This window comes from Brachyistius frenatus, unplaced genomic scaffold, assembly GCF_029030835.1.
Source record: "Brachyistius frenatus isolate BFR_SWC_R1_liver_20210118 unplaced genomic scaffold, ASM2903083v1 Contig_29, whole genome shotgun sequence".
NCBI classification, from domain to species: domain Eukaryota; kingdom Metazoa; phylum Chordata; class Actinopteri; family Embiotocidae; genus Brachyistius; species Brachyistius frenatus.
Genome location: NW_027210628.1, coordinates 4,285,645 through 4,307,951, shown reverse-complemented (window position 1 = coordinate 4,307,951; position 22,307 = coordinate 4,285,645). Strand labels below are relative to the sequence as shown.

At 42.8% G+C, this 22,307-nt stretch overlaps 1 protein-coding gene across 1 annotated transcript; it reads left to right on the top strand.

The window, feature by feature from the left end:
- The first annotated feature begins 6,050 nt into the window (after positions 1-6,050).
- ndnf (neuron-derived neurotrophic factor) lies at positions 6,051-17,017 on the top strand. Its single transcript, XM_069699292.1, has 4 exons — positions 6,051-6,632; positions 13,053-13,247; positions 13,623-13,747; positions 14,876-17,017. Exons 2-4 carry the CDS (start codon positions 13,054-13,056, stop codon positions 16,270-16,272), a joined length of 1,716 nt encoding a protein of 571 aa, XP_069555393.1. The 5' UTR covers positions 6,051-6,632; position 13,053; the 3' UTR covers positions 16,273-17,017.
- The last annotated feature ends 5,290 nt before the right edge of the window (positions 17,018-22,307 follow it).

Genomic DNA, 22,307 nt, shown 5'->3' with positions numbered 1-22,307 from the left:
GTCTATTTGTTTGCCAGATTATCTGAGAAAATCAAAGTTGAAATGAAAAACCTGCAACCAATTCCTAATATTTGCACATGCATTTATATGTAAATAGTGCAACAACTTAATATGTGCATATAGGTGCACTGGTAAGTATTTCATGCCAGAGTTATGCTTTTACATACTCTACATGTGCATAAAAGTTGTAGTTTGGTGAATTACCTCAGACTTTTTTGTGTGTGTAAAATAAGGCCCTAGTTATGATGACATTGTTTTTATAGAAAAAAACAACCTGAAATGGAAGCAGGTCTAAATTATATTGTTTACTGTGTAATTAAAAAAAAAAAAAAAAAATTATGCACAGGATGAGCCTTGTTATTATGAGGATTAGTCTGGTCCTTAGTGAATGGAAACATTTAAAAGTAACATAATTTACAACTTTAGATTTAGCAGTGTCATGTGTCATGTGATGTCATTACTGCAAAAATAAACTGAGAAAAATGAAAATTATAATACTGCACTGGATTGTATGGACATAATTCATCATTATCTGTGGTTCAAAACAACTAGTTGTGTTATGTGCTTTTTACTATGTTGTTTTGTGTTGTTCACACTGACAGTGACAGTTGTTAACGGTCCCTTAGCATCGCTGTGTTACTATGGCAATGTTATGTGTTGGAGTTTAGCTGTAAAACAATAAATGACATACACTTTGTGTAGTGACAGACAGAAGTTATTTTCTTTATATTCCTCTAACTTCTATTATACATGCAATAATGGAAAACAAATAATGTTACATCTGAAGGGAACATATTTAACTGAATTTACATGATAGATGTTAGACAGAGTGATGGATTATAATGTGGGTTGATAAATTGCAATCCGGCTACATTATAGAAAAAGTGGGTCCAGGAATGTTATCCCTTAATTCTCAAATTTTTTTGTACTGTTTGTATAATTTTATTAAATTGTGATGTGGGAACGTGATTTGAAAAAAATGATGATATTACTTCAAAATATCTGTAATAGAGTATGTGACCACATATCAGAATCAGTATGTTTGGACACAGTGGCTCTCAATGTCCTCACATTCAAATGTACAGGTCGGTGGAGCTAAAACCAGCCAACAGAGACAGATGGACATAAACATAAAGCTGCTGTGTTTAATACGGTGCTCTGTACGGACTTAACGGTTCACATGACATGAAAAGAGACTTTTTCCTTCAAGCTGTCGGAGGTTTTCTTCCTGTTAAAAGAAACTTTTTCCTTCCAGTTATCAGAGGTTTTCTTCCTGTTAAAAGAGAGTTTCTCCAGTTTTTGCCTCTAACATCAAAATCTACACTATAAAAAGTTAATTTAAATACACTGAGTGGCTAATGCAGCAAAATAATGACCATAAATGGTGTCAGAAATCTTAAAGATGATCAATTTAAATCTCTTTCTGCTTGCTAAACATGTGAATATCACTTGTGTAATCTGTTACACATGACGTAATGCCTCTTCTGGTTTGTCCTCCTTCCATCTGTAGACAGAAGACAGAGTGTGGAGAACAGAGCCTCCTCCACTTGTCTCTTCCTCCTCACGGCTGTGTTTACAATAGGCATACCATGCCTGGAGCTGCTGCGCTCTAGAGTTTCACTAAAAAGGCCCGGGACAGACTCCTGCTTGAATCTGCCTCAGTGAGTGAGTGATTGGGAGACTAAAACATTGCTCTTTGTTTATTTCTCCCCTGTCCCCTGAGTATTTCAGGCACTGCCGACATGCTGCTCCCTCATTGGGTAATAGGATGAAGTTGGATGCTGACAACTACTACCCTCTTATTGGATAATGAGAGGAAGTTAGACGCTGACACGACATGCGCTCTTCACTCGTGTCTTCTTTCATCTGGTTTCAATTGTGGCTTTTTAGCCTCTTTTTTTCTTCCTCCTATCAAGAGCCAAAAGAGCTTTTTGAAGAAGAAGAGAGGGAGAGTGAATGAGTGAGTAAGAGGATGGCCTATAGACTAATTTAGAAATGCTGAACCACTCATAAAACCTAAATACCCTCTGTGTTTATCTCTGCAGCATCATGGATCTTTCAGCCAAACAAACTCAACAAAACAGCAAAATCCCTCCTCAAGTAATGAACCCTTCAGGCCTTATCAACTCCTCATTTAGTTTTGAGCTGATATCTGCTGAAGGCCAGGTGGGTACACGACCGGGTAAAGCTTGCACTGCCCGGTTTCCCGTCACCATCCCTCCCTCCCTTCATTCTTTCCCTTGAACTGTAACCTCCTGTCTCTCCTCCCACGCCATCTTGCTCTTCTCCACAGGGATGATGCCTTTAATATCACCCAGTGTGCACACAACCGCATGCTTCGTCCAGTGTAGCTATTAAATAAAAAGGCGAGATGTCTTACTGCCTTTAGTCAGGTCAGAGTTCACACGTTGTTTGTCCTCCCTGCACCCCTCAAGGAGAGATGAGAGGGAAAACATGATGGGGAGAGGTGTTTACAGAGAGGATGTTTGTCTGGAGAAGGCTCTCAGCTCTGTTGAGTTAATGATGAACTCAGTATTAAGTAGTGCTAAAAGGCAAGACTCAGTCCTCCTTTTTCTGCAGCTGTGACTGAAAGCCTCTCAGGCAACTTTAAACGGATGTGGGGGGGTTGAGTGATGCAGATTACAACATCCAGCCTCTGCTCAGCATCATATGAATGCATTTAAGTCCAATAAGATATTACTTTCCAACCTCCCTGCATTAATGGATTACCTGAGCCGCTGGGGAAGTGTAAGGAGATCAGTTAGGTGAAGCAGCAGTCAGTGACAGACTCAACCCCCAAAGCAAACAGACTGAGACCAGCGTGTCAGGACTCCCAACGTGCGTCTGTTGTTCAGGACTGACCTGTAAACATCTTGAAGCCACAACATACTGCAGACTTTCTCTTAAAGCATGAAATCATGACCATGGTTTTCATTTTACCTCAGTCTGATATATTACCCTTAAATGTAGGAGAATCCTACTGCTGACATTTTAATTGACACAATTGGGAAGGAAAACTATTTTGGTTCAATGGATGACTCGATATCCAAAAGCAAACAAGTTATACCAACAAGGTTTCACACTGATAATGAACCATTAATCATTGCTGAAGTTCACCAGGTTAAGCTTACTTTGATAAAGGGTTGGTTCAACCCAATTATTCAAAAAAAACATGTTTATCACCTACCACCACCCGTGACAGAAGAAAGTATAAATCTTGACAAATTTTATTTGTCCAGGTTTTCAGATATCTAACATTTCTGCTGCCAACTAATAAAGGTAAATGATGATTATTTCATGGTACTGAAAAATGACATATCTTTCCAGAAACATTATTCCAGTTTCTCTGGATACTCCATGTGGCTTCAAAGATGGGAAAAAAATGGCTTCTCACACGGTCACACCCTACTTGTTCTTAAAATATCTCCGTATCACACCAAAGTGTGTAATACACCCACCAGCCCACTACAGGATACCGTGTCAGTGTCATGTTTTGTCTTTCCAAAACATTACGATTTCCTTATTAGAGTAACTTACTTAAGAGAAATCCACATTGCTATGTCACCTACTACTGACTTGGACCTATGGTCCCTCGGTGAACCTGGTCATACATGCGTGTACTTTTCATGCCTATAGGCGAGGGAAAGCGTGACACTGACACAGTTTCTCTTTGCTGTGAAACTGGGCTGAAAATATCTCAACAACTACTTGCTATGAAATTTTGTAAAGACATTCACGGTCCTCAGAGGACTAATCATTCTGACGTTGCTGACCCACTGTAGTTTCTCCTCTAACATCAACAGGCCAACATTCAAATTTGTCCAACACTTAGCTTTGCGATGACATACCTACGAAGCTGTACAAGTAAAAATAAAAAAAAAACCTCATGTGTTTAGTGATAAACACAAATTGCACATGTCAGAATAAAACAGTGTGAACATAATTTACAGTGCATCAGCATGTTAGCATTAGCCTGGCTGTAGTCTCTTGGAAATCAGTTTCAAATATAACATGTGCAGATGAGATGTTAACTCCACCAGAGTTTCAGTGACCAAATGTGTATGAACTGTAGTTTATATGCTGTGTAAGCGTCAAACAGGGCGTCGTCACAACAGAGCATGAGCGGACGCAGTGGAATTCCTCCAAAAGAGTAAAAGGTCAAAAATGTGTGTTGTGTGCAAATTGTTTCAGTAAATCTGTTTAAATGATATTTTGAGTCTCTGAATCAGAGCGGTGCAGAGGGATTAGCATCACAGGAGCGTTTTCCACCTCCTCCCTCCCTTTGCACTAAACTGTCCCTGGTGTGGATACATTTTCAAGATTCTGGCATGTAGCTGGGTCAGCGCATGCATACATGTGTGTGTGTGTGTGTGTGTGTGTGTGTGTGTGTGTGTGTGTGTGTGTGTGTGTGTGTGTGTGTGTGTGTGTGTGTGTGTGTGTGTGTGTGTGTGTGTGTGTGTGTGTGTGTGTGTGTGTGTGTGTGTGTGTGTGTGTGTGTGTGTGTGTGTGTGTGTGAGTGTGTGTGTCTGGGTCATTGTGAATATACATGTCCCCAGAGTGGATTCGTTTTCACAGCTTGGTGGTGTGGCTAATAGCAGATTCAATTTGGCATCTATTTTAATCCCAAGGATGTGCAAGTCACAGCGGCACTAATCATAAACCCAGGCATGATAACACACACACACACACACACACACACACACACACACACACACACACACACACACACACACACACACACACACACACACACACACACACACACACGTGCATGTGTGTGTAGGTTACGTGTGCAAATATAAGCGCAGTCCCTGTTTATTATAGGCTACAGAAAAAATAAAAACAAAAAAGTTCATGAGTGCAACCGAACTGTTTGTAAGAACTGTTTGTAACACTGGACAGTGTATGTTATTGAAACTGCTGTTTTCTTTGCAGTCATTTTAGCCTCATTTGTCATTTTTGTTAATTTTATAACAAAGAATAAAAATCTCCATTTCCCAAAGTGCTCCCTGCTGTCTCTGTCCTCTGTGGTCTTCCTCTAGCAAACGCTAGATGACGCTGTTGTACCAACACGTTGTCCATCTTCCCACTAGCAACAGTCTGCAACCTAACAGATCTATACTGGTGATGAATGGTCAATAATATATTTAGAAATACTTTTTTTTGAGAGAGAGAAATTTACCATATTCAGAAACAATAGAGCTGAATGTGAGTCAGTATGTCTTTATTTTTTTCTTGTTTTACAAGTTCTACCCTGCAAACATGTCATGACTCGTTTTTTAATTGTGGATGTTCCCCACATGTTTATTATTCTCAGAACACAACTTGCTATTGGTGCCTCTGCAAACATAAAGTACAAAACAAGTGAGTCTGGTCTAACCTTTAGATGAACGAGTTGTAAATGCTCCTGCAGGAAGCTCTATGCAACCCGAAAGCCGCTCATGCATAAAAATCTGCACCTCAACACAACACGAAAGACGGTCCTCCTGGGGAGGAAACAGCAGGAAACGGCAGCATCCTCAAAAATCTAGATTGCCTGCTCATCAGACACGGACCCCCATCAAGCCGTAAATTTGGGGGCAATTCAGTCAATGGCTCTTATCTTGGATAAATATTTGTTTCCCTGGTGCTTCAAATTGGGAACAGACAACAGCACTAATGCCTCTGTGGGAATGTCCACAGCTGATGAGTAAAACTTGGTATCGGTTGTGTGAGCCACATTCCACTTCAGGAGAAATTTCTTTCCACAACCAAATTTGCTCTGCAGATGAGCCTATCATGATCATGCTTTGCACACCCACCCAGGTATCAGGGCCCATGATAAAACTTGCCTGAACACTATAGCCCCAGGGGTTGCGTGACTTCGGCAGGGCGCTATTGCCCAAACTAATAATTTCCGGGGAGCATCAGAGTAAACAGCATGGAAATAAAAAAGTATGAGGGGGAACCCCGCTCTCCAGAAACCACGAGGTGTTAGATTTATGTGACATCTGACTGTCTGCTTTCAGGAATACACTCTGCTCCTATTTTACTTATTTTACTTTTATTTTGACAGCCGTGAGGAGTTTAAATGTGCCTACAAAAAAATAGGCACATTTAAAGTCTTTGAGGGCCAGTGAAATCTGGGAGTATCACTCTTACTGGTCCCTGTTGGTTTTTCTGTGGCGTGCTGCTGAAGGAGTGGGGAGGTTCTGTGGAGTGTAGAGCGCAAGAAAGAAGAAGAAGAAGAAGAAGAAGTTCGCACCAGTTTTGCCTCCAATCCAGTGGAGGTTTCAATAGCAGCGGCGCGGCAGGGGAGGGACGCACTGCCAGCACTCGGGATACCCACTGACACACACACTCACACACACACACACACACACACTCCTGCCCACTAGAGACCAGTTAAATCCGCAAGAAAACTGCAAACACGCACCAGAGCAGTCGCCTAATCCGATTGATAGGCACCAACAATAGAGGTGAAAACTGAAGGAACTAACTGGACACTGCAGAGGACAACGTGGTTTTTTTTTCTTCTTTTAAATCGCTTTAGTTTAAAGGCACTTTTTTCAAACAAAAACAAAAAAAATCAGTGGTTTTAGGAACAAGAGGCACTATCCTTCACACAACTTCTTCGTTTCATATTCCGAGAGGTAAGACTTGTCTCCTGTAAAGATTTTTTTTTTAAATTTATTTTTCTTTCGCATGATTTGCTTCTGGCGTGTAGCGGTGCGTCTGGTCCGGAGCTTCTAGGAAATTACGAGAGCAGAAAAAAAAAACTTCTTTGCTGTCTTTAACTTTTCTGAGGCTTTTATTATTATTTAAAAATGTGCATAAAAGCTCCAAATAAATTCAGAGCCGGACTCTCCATGTAAAGTAGTGCCTTTGAAATGTCTGCCAGAGAGAGAGAGAGAGAGAGAGAGAGAGAGAGAGAGAGAGGGGACTGAAAGGTTTTGCGGTTAAAACTCCGGGAAGTTAAAAGTTTCAAACACGTTTCAATCAAGCCACAACTGCATGCTTTTGTAAAAAAAAATCAGCTCATTTTGTTTTGGGCTGTATATCACTGTTCTTCAGCAACTTTAGAAAATCCTCCTGCTTTTGTGCCTCGCGACAGTTCCCATGCTCCCAGGGGTGACACAGCACCCAATAAAGGCGATTTATCAATACGCGCAGTATTTCTAGCTGCCTGTGCGCAATGTGTGTTATTCTCTTCACACACACTTTAACTCACAAAGTGTTTTTTTTTTTTTTTTTATACACCGAGTACATATTTTCATAAATATTAGTTTGACTGTGTCACCCATGGGTGCTTTTACGCACCTGTACGAGCCTAACAGACTGTAAAGGAGCGTTTTCACGAAGATTTACTTTTTAATATAAGTCAAAATTGGGATAAATTGGACTTGCCGTGGTCTCTGTTGTTTTAATTAAATCGGTTGGAGGTAGATTAATGGCAGTTTAGCTCGTGTTGGAAGTTGTTTTCCTCATCCGGTCCATGTGAGAGCCTCTCAGTCGGTGTTTAATGGGAGACATACCCGGAGTGGGGATTTGAATAACTGTATTTAGCAGCAGGGTGAAGCCACACTGCCTCCCTTCTATTTTCTCAGGAGAATGAATCATGAACAAAAAAAAAGTCTTAAAATGGGAAGGTCTGCGTCGCATACCGTAACTAAACCGTGATTTGCATATGAAAACTCTCCGGCTGAAAGAATTCCGCCAGTGTTGCTATAGCCGTGTGCGTCCAGAGAAGTGACAGGCTTCAGCGGTGTATATACAGTCTCCTCCGCGATGCCTTTTGTCACCCATCCAGAGTCAGTGGTGGAAGATTAAGGGCGCAAGTTTTTATTTCCTTGTTACATTATTCATCATATCCCACACCCCGTGCGCTCCCGCTCTCCCCCTCCGGGTACACTCGCTTTGCAAAGCCCCTCATTATGCTCCCTCAGATGGACACAAGAAGAGGCAGAGCCTGCTCGCACTAGCTGCTGAACAGGCTTTCTGTGTTGTGCTTGGAGAAGCACAACACAACGGATCATGATTGACTCATTTCCCACGAGGCGGCCAGCCCTGTCCGAGTGTGCCCCGGATGATGGGCAAGTGGGTGGATGACTTTCCCATTGGGGGGGCATTTTCTCTTGTAATCTATAATCACCGTCGAAGCCACAATGCCAGCACATCAGTCAGAGCCACCACCGCCACTCCCCCCACCCTCACTGCTATCTGAATGTTTTTTTACGCAGAGCGCGGCCCTGCGACCTCCTCACGGAGGCATTCCTGGATGCAATGCTAAACGCGAGCTCCAGAGATGAACTATAAAGAAGCAATGAGGGGAGGGGAGGGGAGGGGAGGAGGAGAGGGGAAGGAAACTGGGCTCCCCTTTCCATGATGCTTTTGTGCCATGCCTTCGTGGTTCTGATGATGTGGAGAGCTCAGAAAATCAAAACTGTGAGTGATGTTGTGGATGGCGAGCAGACAGAACCTGAGTGATGATTTAGACTCATATACAGAGTGGAACAGAGGAATGTGAGGGTTTGGACGCGCGCGCGCACACACACACACACACACACACACACACACACACACACACACACACACACACACACACACACACACACACAGAGAGATATAAGTCTCCGTTCTTGGACCTGAGCCCTTACCACAGTCTCTACCAATTCATTAATGAGCTGTTTAACTGTCCAAGAGCACCAGACCTGATTTGGTTTGGCCTGCCTATAGAACAGGTCCAGGTCCTGTGTGGTTCCATCCCTGGCTCCCAGCCCCCCTCCCATTACCCCCCCTCCATATTCTCCACTCACTCCAATCCCCACGTTGGCCCTGAAGTGACAGCGGTGATGGAGCTCGCTACCGAGGACCCACCATAAATCTGCCTCCAGACTCCCCTAAAGAAAACACACAGAGGCTTCAGGTCCTGCGAGCCCATGCCAGGCGTCTTGTTGGGTGGAATCCGAAATGTCTCTTTATTTGTGTTGAAATTAAACTGTCTTTTATTCCCTCGCGTTCTGTTAATGAGCTCCATGTGGCAGCAGGCAGGAGGCTTATCCATCTTGACAAGGAGCTGGAGGGAAGGAGAGAGGGCGAGAGAGAGAGAGAGAGAGAGAGAGAGAGAGGCTGGTTAAACAAAGTGAGGGGAGGTCAGGGGCAGTTTGGTGCTCGAGCACATACGTGTGCGAACGCATGACAGGCCTGGGGATGCAAGGATGTAGTCTGTCTTGTGGCCAGAAAAAAACCCCATACATGGAAATCGTGTGCTTATAGTCAGTGTTCTCCCGCTGGAAGTACACACACGTGCACGCAGAGTCGATCAGGTGGATGAAAGTTGTTGCATGTAATGGATATTTTCCTGCTTTCATCTTCAGTGGATCGTGAATGATTTTCATTTTGCAGTGGATTGGCTGATTGCATGCATCTGGAAGATGTAAATACAAAGTGTGAACATTGTGTTTTGGCTTTGCACATGATTTTCTTGTAATGGCCCCAAATTAGAGCTGGGTCAAAGCTGTTAGAGTAGAAATTCAGCTGATGGGATGCCATTCCTGAGATTACACAGGAATGGAAAGGAGGTGGGGGTCATTTTTCTTCAGTTTTCTCCTCAAAACTGACACTGTAGATGTGTCAAAGACAGCCATGGGAAAGAGGATCATGACTATTTCCACCTATTGTAAACTGCTGCATTTGTCCTTTAATCCCATTACACAGCTTTCTACATTCCACAGCCTGCCAATTAGAACATATACAATGTTTTTCACCCTAAAATACTCCGCAAATTCCACAAAAAGTGAAACAAAAACCTATAAATAGATGAATAAACAGATAAAATGCAACAGCAAAACAAAGTCGACACGACATGACCTTGCCATAAAATTATCCTTTCCTCAAATTGCGATCATACATTCTTCCCCGTTCTAATTAAACATGTGACTTCATTTGTTCCAGATGCAGCTTTTTTTTGTGTTATTTTGGTAAGGGAACTCTGTGGCATGAGAGTGGTACAGGCCTGCATGTAGAAGCAGATTCAGCGCGGGCTGTGCGACCATGTTGACTCTGTGCTGGTTCGTGAAACCGCGGTGACCCGACACAACTGCTGTGATATTCAGATGTCATCTCTGCAGCATGCAGTGTGCTGTGAGGGACTGAGTGCTTCAGTGCGTGTGGGAAAAGTAGAGAGCTCATAGGGTTTAAATCAGAAGTGTCACATGTGAGGAACGCATTGAAGGCAAACTTCAAATGTGCTAATGACGGTGGTGATAAAACCCTGACTGTATGAGTGCGAGCTGGCATTATGTGTAATGACATCAGTGTGGTGGACGGAGCTGGCCGGGGGGACGGGGCCCTCGTTGTGTCTGCGATGTGTTTGGGGATGTAGGTATGAAAGACAGCTCTGAGCAGCTCTGTACATGCCACCTCAGCGCTGTCTTGAGTATTAATAGACATGTCTTTGTTCCGACTGACACGTTTCTGAAGTGGAATGAGACAAGCTGAGGCGATAAGGATCTCCACTCTCTGTGTGAGTCAAACCTCAAAGTACCACTTAGGCGGCTTTCCTTTTGCTCTCTGAAGTCTGGCGGCACGACGGGAGGCTGCATGGGCTCACAGAACAGCAGAGACACTGACAGGCGCTGTCAAGGGCCTTTTCCCGCTTCTTGTGTTTTTAAACGACCGTAATACAGAAATGAAGCCACATTTGTGGTGTGGAGGCCCGGCCGGGCCTGAGCCCTCTGGTTTTACTTATCCGCCTCTGTTTAAGGATCAGGTTAGAGAGGAGAAATTGTAAAGAAGAACCAAAAGAGAAGAATATGTGAGCACAAGTGTGAATGAGATTATTTGGTTGATGAAAAAACTGATCAAGGGGAAGAGACAGACAAGGGAGGGTGAGCAGAGAAAGGGAGAGGGAGAGGGGTCATTAAAAGGACACCATCTCGCTTGCAGTAAATGGCAGTTAAGTATCTAGCTAATCTGCCATCATTACACTGATTAAATCACCAGGGATTTGGCTTTCCCATCAGCTGCAATCAATGGGGCAAAATCAATAGACAGGGGATACGTGAGAGGCTCTGAGCCACAGTCAGCTGCACCTCGTCCTGAGCCACAGCTCCAACTGTGGCCTGCACCACCAAACATTTTTATATTAGCATCAATAAAAGTTGAACGACATGGATTTGTGGATTTTCATATTAAGAGTTTTATGAAACTGTGTGGTTCCCCGGGGCGCCAGGCAATGTCTTTTCCTTCACACATTCCTGTTAAAATCTAATCCCCCGTTGCTCTCTGCGACCTGGGGTGCTCATTCACTCTCTTTGTCCCCTACTCTCTTATTCACTCACAGATGGAGACTGTGTTGTCATCAGGACTTTATGTTTAATGGTAATTAAAGATAAAACTAAAAGGAAAAAATAGTTATAAATTTTTTCAGGAACAAATACAATATGTTGTGGAAAGAAATTAAAGCAGAACCGAGCTAAAACAACGTAAGCATGGTGCCAAAACCGTGTGATGCCAAATAGCTGTCACTTATTAGGACGAGTTTACTGTTTTTAGCCGATGCCAGAATGATGAAGAGAAAGGAAAATTCACAACGTCCATGACAAAAATAGACATTTTGTAGACATTGTAATTGAAATGAGTCACCAATATAAAGGAGCAGTGTGCATGATGTGGTGGCATATATCTATTGCAACCAACTGAATACCCCTCGCCTCATCCCTCTGTGTGAAATCTATGGTGGCCACGAAACCCACAAATAATGCAAAAAAACCCAACCTGGAGCCAGTGTTTGGTCAATTTTGATATTCAATATATTTCTAAGACGATAGGAGGCTTGAGATGTCTCTCATGAAAGTGTGCTGAATATCAAGCTTCAACTAGTTGTTTAACTTAGCTTAGCATAACAAGAGAGCAAACAAAAGCAGGCAGCCTGGCAATGTTCGCAAGGAAAAAAAACAAAAAAATGTGTCCACCACCACCTCTTAAATGATTTTTTTTCTATCTCAGAGCCGTGTTTGGTTTTGGTGAGAGATTGCTGAGAAAATTACAACCACTCTCATGTCAGTACACAAAATATTAAGCTACAACTAGTGACACACGATATATCGGTACGCCGTTGGTATCGGCCGATAAAGGTTTTAAAATGAAATATTGGCATCAGACTCTTTCTGCTGAAGCTGGTAAAATGACACATTGATTTTGTCTAAATGCTCAATGCTTGACTGAACGGCAGATGTCAAGTCCCCCGTATGAGGGTGTACATGCAGTGCGAAAACATTATGTGTCTTGCTTGCAACGGTGCAACAGCGTGTCCGCGATGTTAAAGTTTCTGTGGCTTTTAAAGTGTCACATCATTCAAGCCTTTCAAGGAGAATGAATTTTTCAGATTTGGTTGAAAGAAAACGTTCCATGAAAATAAATATGACGTATGGTCCTATTTAGCTGATAGTTGAAGTAGTTTTCTTACTTTGCGGAATGAATGTGTACATTTTGGAAGGCATTGTATTCTGCTTGTGGGCATAATAATATAGCTATTAATTCCACTAGAGGAGAGACTTGATGGTCTCTGCAATTAGATGGCAAAATACGTGCATATGTCGGTAACAGCAATCAGATAAAAAGTTAGAAAATATCAGCATCAAGGATATTGGCAAAAAAAAAATCCATCATAGTTCATCTGTTGCTACTTCCAAAAGTATCAATAGTTGTGTTTTGTTGTATTATCAGACCTTTTAGGGTTTTAATTTATTGAGAATTAGCTGAGAAAATTGACACTGCTCTCATATTTGCATGCTATAAACTACAAGCAGGAGTTGATCAGCTTAGCTCTCATACCATAAGCACTGGAAACAAGGCAACTGGCTGCTGGCTGGAGCTTCATAGTTACTGCAAAGACATGAGAGGGGTATCAATCTTTTCAGCAAGAAAATAACTTGTAAAAAAAAAAAAAAACTATTCCTTTACAGCATTTATAAATGTAACTCTACGATGAAACATTTTGCTTGTGTTTGTAGGACATACTGCACATGCCACTCTGAATTAACCTGAAGTCATTTCTCCGTGTCTTTCAGAATGAGACAGTGTAAAGGTTGGAGCGTGGTGCTGCTGGTGCTCTTGGGGTTGGGATCTGTGGCCCAGAAGCTGCCGACGAGAGATGAAGGGCTCTTTCAGATGCAGATCAGAGACAAGTCGCTGTTCCACGACTCGTCCGTCATACCAGACGGCGCTGAGATCAGTGGCTACCTTTTCAGGGACACGCCCAAAAGGTATGAATGACATAATCCCGGAGATCAAAGCTGTCTACATGCTGTCAAGATTGCAAAAAACAAACCAATTCCACCTTTTGCTGCTCATAACAATCGTTGAGGAAAGCATTAAACTAGTGGATGGCCGTTTACTGTAAATAGAGAGGAAACCTCAGAAGTTGCTCTGTAACATGATCTATTATGTTGATGCAAAAACTAAATAATAGATGAGAAAGTCTGTCAGCTCAGAAGGAGAGAGACCAAGGTCAGTGGTACAATAACGTGCTTGAGCATTACAGTCTCTGTCTGCTCCTGCATTTACTCTGACACATTATTTAGGATAATGTCAAATTATGATGAATGCTGGTGCTCATATCAGGCCTATTATTTTCACAGGTACTACTTTGTGGTGGAAGAAGACAACACACCCCTGTCTGTGACCGTGACACCTTGTGATGCTCCTCTGGAGTGGAAACTCACGCTGCAGGAGCTACCAGAAGAGGCCAGCGGAGAGGGATCAGGTATAATTGACATCAGGCTGCAGTGGAATAGGTTAATGAGACGTTACGTGGAAATATCACTACCCACCCACACACAATTAACCTACATAGTGATGTTAGACTTTGTGTTTTGGTGGGTTTTAATTAAGTCCCAGTCGTGGTGTCTAGTCTGACCACTTATGAGGTCTGACTCGGCCCAAGCTGACGTCTATAATTTCAGAGCAGGGCTCTACTCCAGTCAGCCCACTGAATCAAAGCCATTACATCCCTTTACTTAAGATGCCTTGGTCTTCTTAAGGTAAATCCTGCTGCACTCTGTCTGTCTGTCTTCCTTCCTCTTTTACTTTGCTTTTTTTCCCCCTCCTGCCTCACATTAAAACTTTCTCCATCTGGAGGGTGTCCTTTCAGCACAGGGGATCTTGCCAGATGACTAAAGCAGCGGTTTAGAGCATAGATGTGTGATGTGAGCATATATTTGAATGTCAATATCATGAGCACCTGTGTGTGTGTCTATGCGCTTGTCAGATCAAATATACCAAAATGATTTATTGGGTAGTTGAAGACTTGTACCTTGCCTCAAGAGAAAATAATTGATCCTGAATGGGTAGAAAAATGACAAACTTGGTAGAAGTCTGACTTCACAAGAAGTGGTGCAGCAACAGGCCAGCCGAAGAACTTCTTCCTGTCTTTGCAGACCTTTTTTTTGTCAAATGTCTCTAATGGGAGTAGATCTTTGAGCATAAATGTTTAGTACACCACTGAGCACACTCTCTGGTTGACAAACATAATATTATGGTTCCTTGCTCAAACCGGAGTAAGAGCTCCGACTGTCTCTCTCCTACATAAAAGCTACAAGGAGTCTCTTTGTAGCCCAGCTTCCACTGAAAAGGCCGAGTGAATGCTGGCCTGTGATCTTTGGGGATGTTTGGAGTGAAAACATGTGAGGCAGCTAATCGTCCATGTGGCTTGCAGAGCTTCATCATGACCTCATAACATTAAACATCTTTAGTTTGGGGTGGAAATTTTCTTACATCAAAGACAAAAAAGACAAATGTTTTAAAGGTCATGACTGCTAAATGGCTAATACTAGTTTGGAGCTAGTATCAAGCAAAAAGGCTCATGTTGTGCGTGTTTGCTTTATTTCTCCAGGGCAGCCCGAACCTCTGGACCAGCAGAAACAGCAGGTGACAGTAGATGAGGGGACGGAGCTTTTCACCTACAAGGGTAACGATGTGGAGTCTTACGTGGCCACCAGCACGCCCTCCGGCCTCTATCAGCTGGAGCTGCTGTCCACTGAGAAAGACAGCAACTTCAAGGTGTACGCCACCACGACTCCAGAATCTGACCAGCCCTACCCGGAGCTGCCCTACGACCCCCGCGTGGACGTGACCGCACTGGGCCGCACCACCATCACACTGGCTTGGAAGCCGACACCGACAGGCTCTCTGATGGGGCAGCCTGTCCAGTACTGCGTGGTGATCAACAAGGAGCACAACTTTAAGAGTATGTGTGCTGCTGAGGCTAAAATGAGCACCGATGATGCCTTCATGATGGCTCCAAAGCCCGGCAGAGACTTTAGCCCGTTTGACTTTGTGCACTTTGGCTTTGTTCCCTCTGACAATGGTTTTGGCAAAGACCGAGGCCTAACAAGCAACAAGATCTCACGGGCGTACACGGCCAAGCCCAAAGTATCAGACATTCAGAAGGTGTGCATCGGCAATAAAAACATTTTTACTGTGTCAGACCTGAAACCAGACACACAGTACTACTTTGATGTGTTTGCTGTGAATTCTGCGACCAACACCAGCACAGCGTACGTTGGAACTTTCGCCCGCACTAAAGAGGAGGCTCGTCAGAAGACAGTGGAGCTGAAGGACGGCAAAGTATCGGATGTTTTCATCAAGAGAAAGGGCAGCAAGTTTCTGCGCTTCGCTCCCGTGTCTTCCCACCAGAGGGTCACTCTGTTTGTCCACACTTGTCTGGATGCCGTGCAGGTGCAGGTGAGGCGCGATGGCAAGCTGCTGCTCTCCCAGAACGTGGAGGGCGTACGGCAGTTCCAGCTGCGGGGAAAGCCAAAAGCCAAGTACCTGATCCGCCTGCGAGGCAGCAGGAAAGGAGCCTCCACTCTGAAGGTGCTCGCCACCACACGACCCAGCAGCAAGCAGCCCTTCCCTTCGCTTCCGGAGGACACACGCATCAAGGCCTTCGACAAGCTGCGCACCTGCTCCTCCGTCACCGTGGCCTGGCTGGGAACACAGGACCGCAACAAATTCTGCATTTACCGCAAGGAGGTGGCCGACAATTATGGCGAGGAGCAGCGACGCCGGGAACAGAATCAGTGTGCCGGGCCAGAGACCCGCAGGAAGTCAGAAAAGGTCCTGTGCAAGTACTTCCACAGCCCGAACCTGCAGAAAGCTGTGACTACAGAGACCATCACGGGTCTGGAGCAAGGCAAGACCTACCTGCTGGACGTTTACGTGGTGGGACACAGCGGTCACTCAGTGAAATACCAGAGCAAACTGGTGAAAACAAGGAAATACTGCTAAATGACTCTGCAAAGAAGAAATCTATTATAAATATATATATATATTAAATAAGTTTATTTAACTCTAAGTGATATTCTACTAAGGAGTGTATACAGACTGACTACTCACACAGCTGATGGGCCTGTGGCAGTGACCGAACTGTTTGTAGAGAGAGATATCAACCTGTATATTTATGTTTACATTTCATTGTGGCACGTCTGGGTGGCCCATAGTGTGAGGTGCTTCGTTTCCAGGCTTGTTGTCTCGACATCATGTTGCTACTGGGGAGGCAGAACTTCAAAGAAGATCATCTTTCATCTTGTTGCTGCATGACATTTGCTTTTGTCTGTCATATTTGTCTCATCCTGCAGTTTCTAAATCACGTTGACCTGGTGGAGACACAGTAGCTGCCTGCTTTGTATAGATCTCTCACTGCATATTCACTACATGTTTTAGGAGCAATTTAAATTATTTTATACTTTTTGTCTCTCTTTTTGATTGTCTGGTTTTCTATTTTTTTTTTTTTTTGATGACAATAATAACTGTTGCAAGAAAATTCCAGTTTTATGAGGAAGTTGTCGTAGTTCAGACATTCCCTGATGTATCTCAGCCAGTGTTTGCTCTAGAGCCCATCTTGTAAATGTGTTCTGTGCTGGAGATCTGTGTTATTATCACTGTATCGCTGTGTGTGTGTGTGTGTGTGTCACATGTACAGAGCTGTCCTGCCAATATTCATGTACATAAAGACTAAATATAGAACAAGTAATCCCTGTGTCACCCTGGGTGTCATATTCTTTTGCCAAGCAGTTAACCTCACAATCATGGCTCCGAGATGACAGACCACACTGCGTATTGTGTTTATAGACTCAGACACCTAAGTTACGGTTGCGTAGGCAGAACTTGATGCGCAGAGGGATTTTAAAATAACTTGATCCCATAAATGATTAGTGACTAGAAAAGACCGACAGGAGATGGATTATCCGCTGGAAATAAGTTTAATTAAGAAGTGGTGCCTGCAGCTCCACCAGAAAAATATTAACTCGTGGTGCCATCATTTGCAATAAAATCTGTGTCTCATCAACGTACACTCTGATAGATTTCCAGGAAGGACGTCTTTGCATACTTTTGAGTTCTCTCTTTGTTTTTCCCAACGAGCCATTCATGTTTTATATGCTGATGATCTACAAAAGCCTAATTATTACGGTTCAATGCTCCAGAAAGTCCAGAAAGCTTGTTTTTAGCTCTGGGAGAACTGACCATCTTGTTTCACATGGTCCACTCTCTAATCTGTGTTTTTGTATAAAAGCAGTCACACAGTGTTACTGCTGTGTAAACCTGCACAGATTTCTTCAATGAAGATTAAATATGCTACTTTGGCTGCATATTATTGATCAGGAAAGTTGGGCATTTCACACATAAAATGATGGATGATGTCAGTTTCATAATGGATGGAGGAACAGGTCTGAGAAAAGTCAGTTGTGTTTGATTTAGGACACAGATATTAACAATACTGATATAAATTTTTGCCAAAATCTGTTGTCAAACATAACAAATAATGTTGCTTTTTTTTTTTAATCATCTTTATGATTGTTAAAGAGTCGTAGTGTTACACTGTAAGAGGCACATTTCAGACCACGGACCAAATCTGGGCCTTACACAGAAATATTTGGCTTCAGCTGTTTTCCTGCAGTTACCATCAAAACATTTACACAGTTTCTTATAAATCTAAAGACTTGTGAAAATCCCAACATTTATGACCTTGTCACTTCTAATAGTTAATCATTTGCATCTCAAACAAATGGGTGGCAGTCTGACACCGGCATTAACAACAGCATGTTCAGTCAACCACAAATGACGCCAACCTCTGTTATTTTTGAGTCTTTTTTTGCCAAATGAGAGTTAAATAACTTACTTATTACTCCTACTTAATAAGTACTGTTGCTCTGTTAGCACATTAACATACGGTCCTAAAACCAGTTTGAATGAAATACTGTATAGTACAAATAAATGAATTACTAAAACAAAACATAAATAATGCATTTAATAAATTAAATAAAACAAAATAAAAAGAGGAAAACATAACGGAACCCGCTTTTCACAAATTAAACGTTTAAGCAGTAAAACCTACTATTGTTTAAGTCAGTTCAGTCTGACTACATTTATGCAAACAAACAGTTGTTGCTAGCTGTGTAACTGACACGACTGCTGTTTTAGGATGTCACAATAAACACAATGTTAAGAATATTTGAAAAGAAACTCAAGAGTAATAAAGTCAATAACCGATCCAGTAGAATCAGCTTATGCCTTAAGTTTGCTAACATTAGTCACTAAACCAAGTATCGAAATGAGAAAGAAAGATGTTTTTTTTTTCGATGGTTTAACTTTTTGTTGTTGATTTAATTTTTTTTTATTGAAAAACAAAACAAGAAAAGGTGAGACTGAACAGGCCATCGTCTGTGATACAGTCTTTCTTCACCCACACTTATTTTTTGAAGTTCCTCACTTTATAAAACAGGCTCTAAATTTGGGAGAATTGGTTAACTTGCAATACTATTTAGCCATTAGACACATGTAACCACAAACAAGCAAAGAGAAAAGCCAGACGCACATCAGTGCACATGTCCACACGTACTGAGCAGTCTCAGGTGGATGGAAATACTCTCTCTGTTGTGGCCGAGAAAAGCAGCTGTTGCTCGAGAATTGCCATGTTTCCATCCCAACCCTGATTCTGGGTAGCCGCGCTCCAATTCATCGGCACAACTCGCTGTCAATCAAGCGCTCCTGCTCGGAGGAAATGCAGGAAGGCTCAACCTGGCTCCCATTAACCTGCTGTTCCCCTGGAACAATGTGGAGGAGCTTCCACGGAGCTGTGGAAGAGTCATGGATGTCCCCGTAAACAGCCACTTATAAAGCTGGGCTGCTCTGCTCAAATGTAATCCTGCACGCGTGAATTATATCTGCTGTGAAGCTTTAAAGAACATCCTGCTCTCTGGTCAGCTCAAGAGGTGAAGGATGGAAAGCACGTACAGACTTGGATTTTTCTAACATGCTTCAGGAGATCTCTTCACAAACACTCCTGCAAACATGAACGGACAGAGAGACCTCTATCCGAGAGCTAACCATCTGCAGGGCTCTCCGTGTTTATCTTCTACGTGGAAATGAGTGGAGGCCTTTGATGTATGAGTTTTGTATATATGTGTGTACATGGAGCAGGGAAAGGAGTGGAGACAGACATGTAGGGCCTGGGTAAGTGGTGGAGTAATCACAGCAGTGCACGGAAGAGCTCTGATTCCTGCTTTGGTTCTTTTTATTCGACACCAGATTAGTTTTAGGTGGATGTGAACTGGTGAGCGAACGTAATGAAACAAACGTAAGCTGTTTATAACTCCTCAATTCAACTGATGTTGTTAATGTTGTTGTTGACTGACTTAACAAGTCCAAAAATAAGTTGTGATTTATACACATAATAAACCCTCTATTGTGGAGTACCAGATGTCTGAGCTCAAATCCTTCGTCGACATTAAACACTTTAAAGAACTACTTTGTCACTTTGAGGAAAAACACTTACTCGCTGCTTAACTGAGGATAGAAACGGAAACAAATCGACTGGTTGTATCCAAAGGTAACAAAAGCTGCAAAACATAACTTTTAAAGCTGTTTAAAAAACTGTGTTTTCATTGACTGCTTTTGTACAGATTTAACAAACAAGATACACATTTCAATGAGTTACCTTTAGAGATGCTTACAGCTGAATTTTGCTACCTTGGATAGAGTCCTGCTAGCCCTTCTGCTCCTAGTCTGGCGTACATATCTCCACCAAGCTGGTGTTACCAGACTAATTCACTGTGTAAACATTTAGATCTGGTCATACGCCATACAGAATTGTTTCCAGTCATTGCATCCAATTGGGCGTGGAGCAAATTTTAAACTCTTGGAGCAGCCTTTAATCAATTGGCATTAACCATCCTATGTGCCAAAACGCAACCACGGCTGTTACATTTAGAAAAAAAAAAGTTTGACTTCAACATCTCTGCTCTTAACCACCAACACTGGTTGTTGATTTGTTCGCCCTTTAGAGTGGCTGTGCAAACGTTAATGCGAACAGAATATCCAGACTGTAATCACAGCGGAAAAACTAAAGGTGTGATAGTGTGGTGGAGCAGGTTACTGCACTGAGCCGGCACTGGAGAATTCAGTTTAACTGCACTCTTTTATTTGATTCACTTGTTATGTAATTCTTCATTTGGAAATTCCTTTTTATCATATCATTATTGAACTAGAGTTCAACATTTTGGGAAATAAGTTTATTTGCCTTCTTGCAGACAGTTTTGTAAAAAGATTGATACCATGTCTGTGAGCTAAATACTACGGACCTTTTTCACAGCAGACATTTTCATTGCACAAAAAGCATAGGAGACATTTATAACATTAAAAAGAGCCTTTTAATTATGGAGTCTGGCTCACTTTCATGGCTTATTGGGACGATTCATGGAAATGAGCCATCGTGAACATAATTTGCCTCGTTTATTCGCCAGCTGTTAGCCAAGCTCGGCATGCATAGTAGAAACTGAGGGTGACTCAGTCCAAACTCTGTCTACCAGCTCTTCTACAGCTCACCAATTAACATGTTATCTCGTTTTATCTTAAGCCTAGCCAGACTGTTTCTCTTTGCGTCCAGTCCTTATGCTAAGCTAAAAGCACTGTGTCCCAGCTGTAGCTTCATATTTAATGGGCAGATATGAGAACAATAATGTTTCTCAACAAGCAAAGGAAAATAGGGAATTTCCCAAAATGTTGAATTATTATTAATGCATTTAAGTAGACAGAAAAAAAAAAAGTGAAACAGAACAAGCTTTACAGAAACTATGTAATGTCACAGATGTGCTTCATAGACTTATAGCAGTTCATTTGTAGCAGGAGTTTCACCACCACCCTCTCTTTACGGAGGGCTTTAGGAGTTGGCATTTGTGAGCGTGTTTTGTGTATGTGTGCGTCAATGCACTTGCTGCTCAACTTAGAACTGAGTGACACTTTTGGACGGAGATGGTGAAGAGAGAGCGGAGGCTCAAATAGAATCCAAACAGAGACAGACAGCAAACAGACGGACGCGCTGGGAGGGCTTTGAGTGGGACTCCTGTGGCAGAGAAAAGCAGGGAAACACTGTTGCGTGTAAAAGGCTCAGTGCTGAATGAAGGGCTCCTGCCATCTCTGGGGTTGGTGCTACACTCAAGGGCGGTGAAATTAAATGATTCAGCCCCACACTGGTGCAGTGTGTTAGAAATCTCCAAAGTAAACAGTGTGAAATGAAATTATGACGCTTTGAAATCTCACACATGCACACGGGGAGGAAGCCCCGACTGGGAAGCGAAGAGGAGTAGACCATGATGAAAATGATTCCACTTCAGCGGCTCTGGGGATAGATCATTATTAGGGCTCAGGTCCAAACCAGCTCTACATAGCTGTGATTTAGCAGAGGGCCAGGCAAAAAGTTGGAGGCTTCCTTCCAAAGCCATCCTGTCCAAGAACCCATTCCCAGGAAGGGTGGAGAGGGACTAGTGGCCCCAGGGCATTGGTCGTCTCAGCCGATCTCCATTAGGATAACTCCAGCAGTGAAAAAAACAACGACTGGCTCCTGAATATTTGATTTAATTCTGCTGTATATTTAAGTGTAAGGTCATTTTTATTATCATACAACAATCCTGTACACATGATACACATTTGAGGATATAGATGTTGCTGATGGGTCTGCACTTGATTTCTGTGTGTGGTGGTTGTTAATGTGTGCACAGTATCTAGCATGTCAGCCGTATGCACATGCAGGGCCGTGCGTGTTTGTGTGTTTGTGTACTCACTGCCATCGCTCCCTCTGACCCGAGCTGCATAGGGGTGGTCCCTTCTGCTCTCTTGCGATCATGAAATCACTTCTAAGTGCCTGTAATTTCTCAAGCTTCATCAGTACTGTAATTTCAAAAGGCTCCCTCTGAAGACCCTCCTTTAGTGGCGACCCGGGGTTGTCAAATGAAAACATCATTTATCCAGTGACCTCGGAGCTTCAG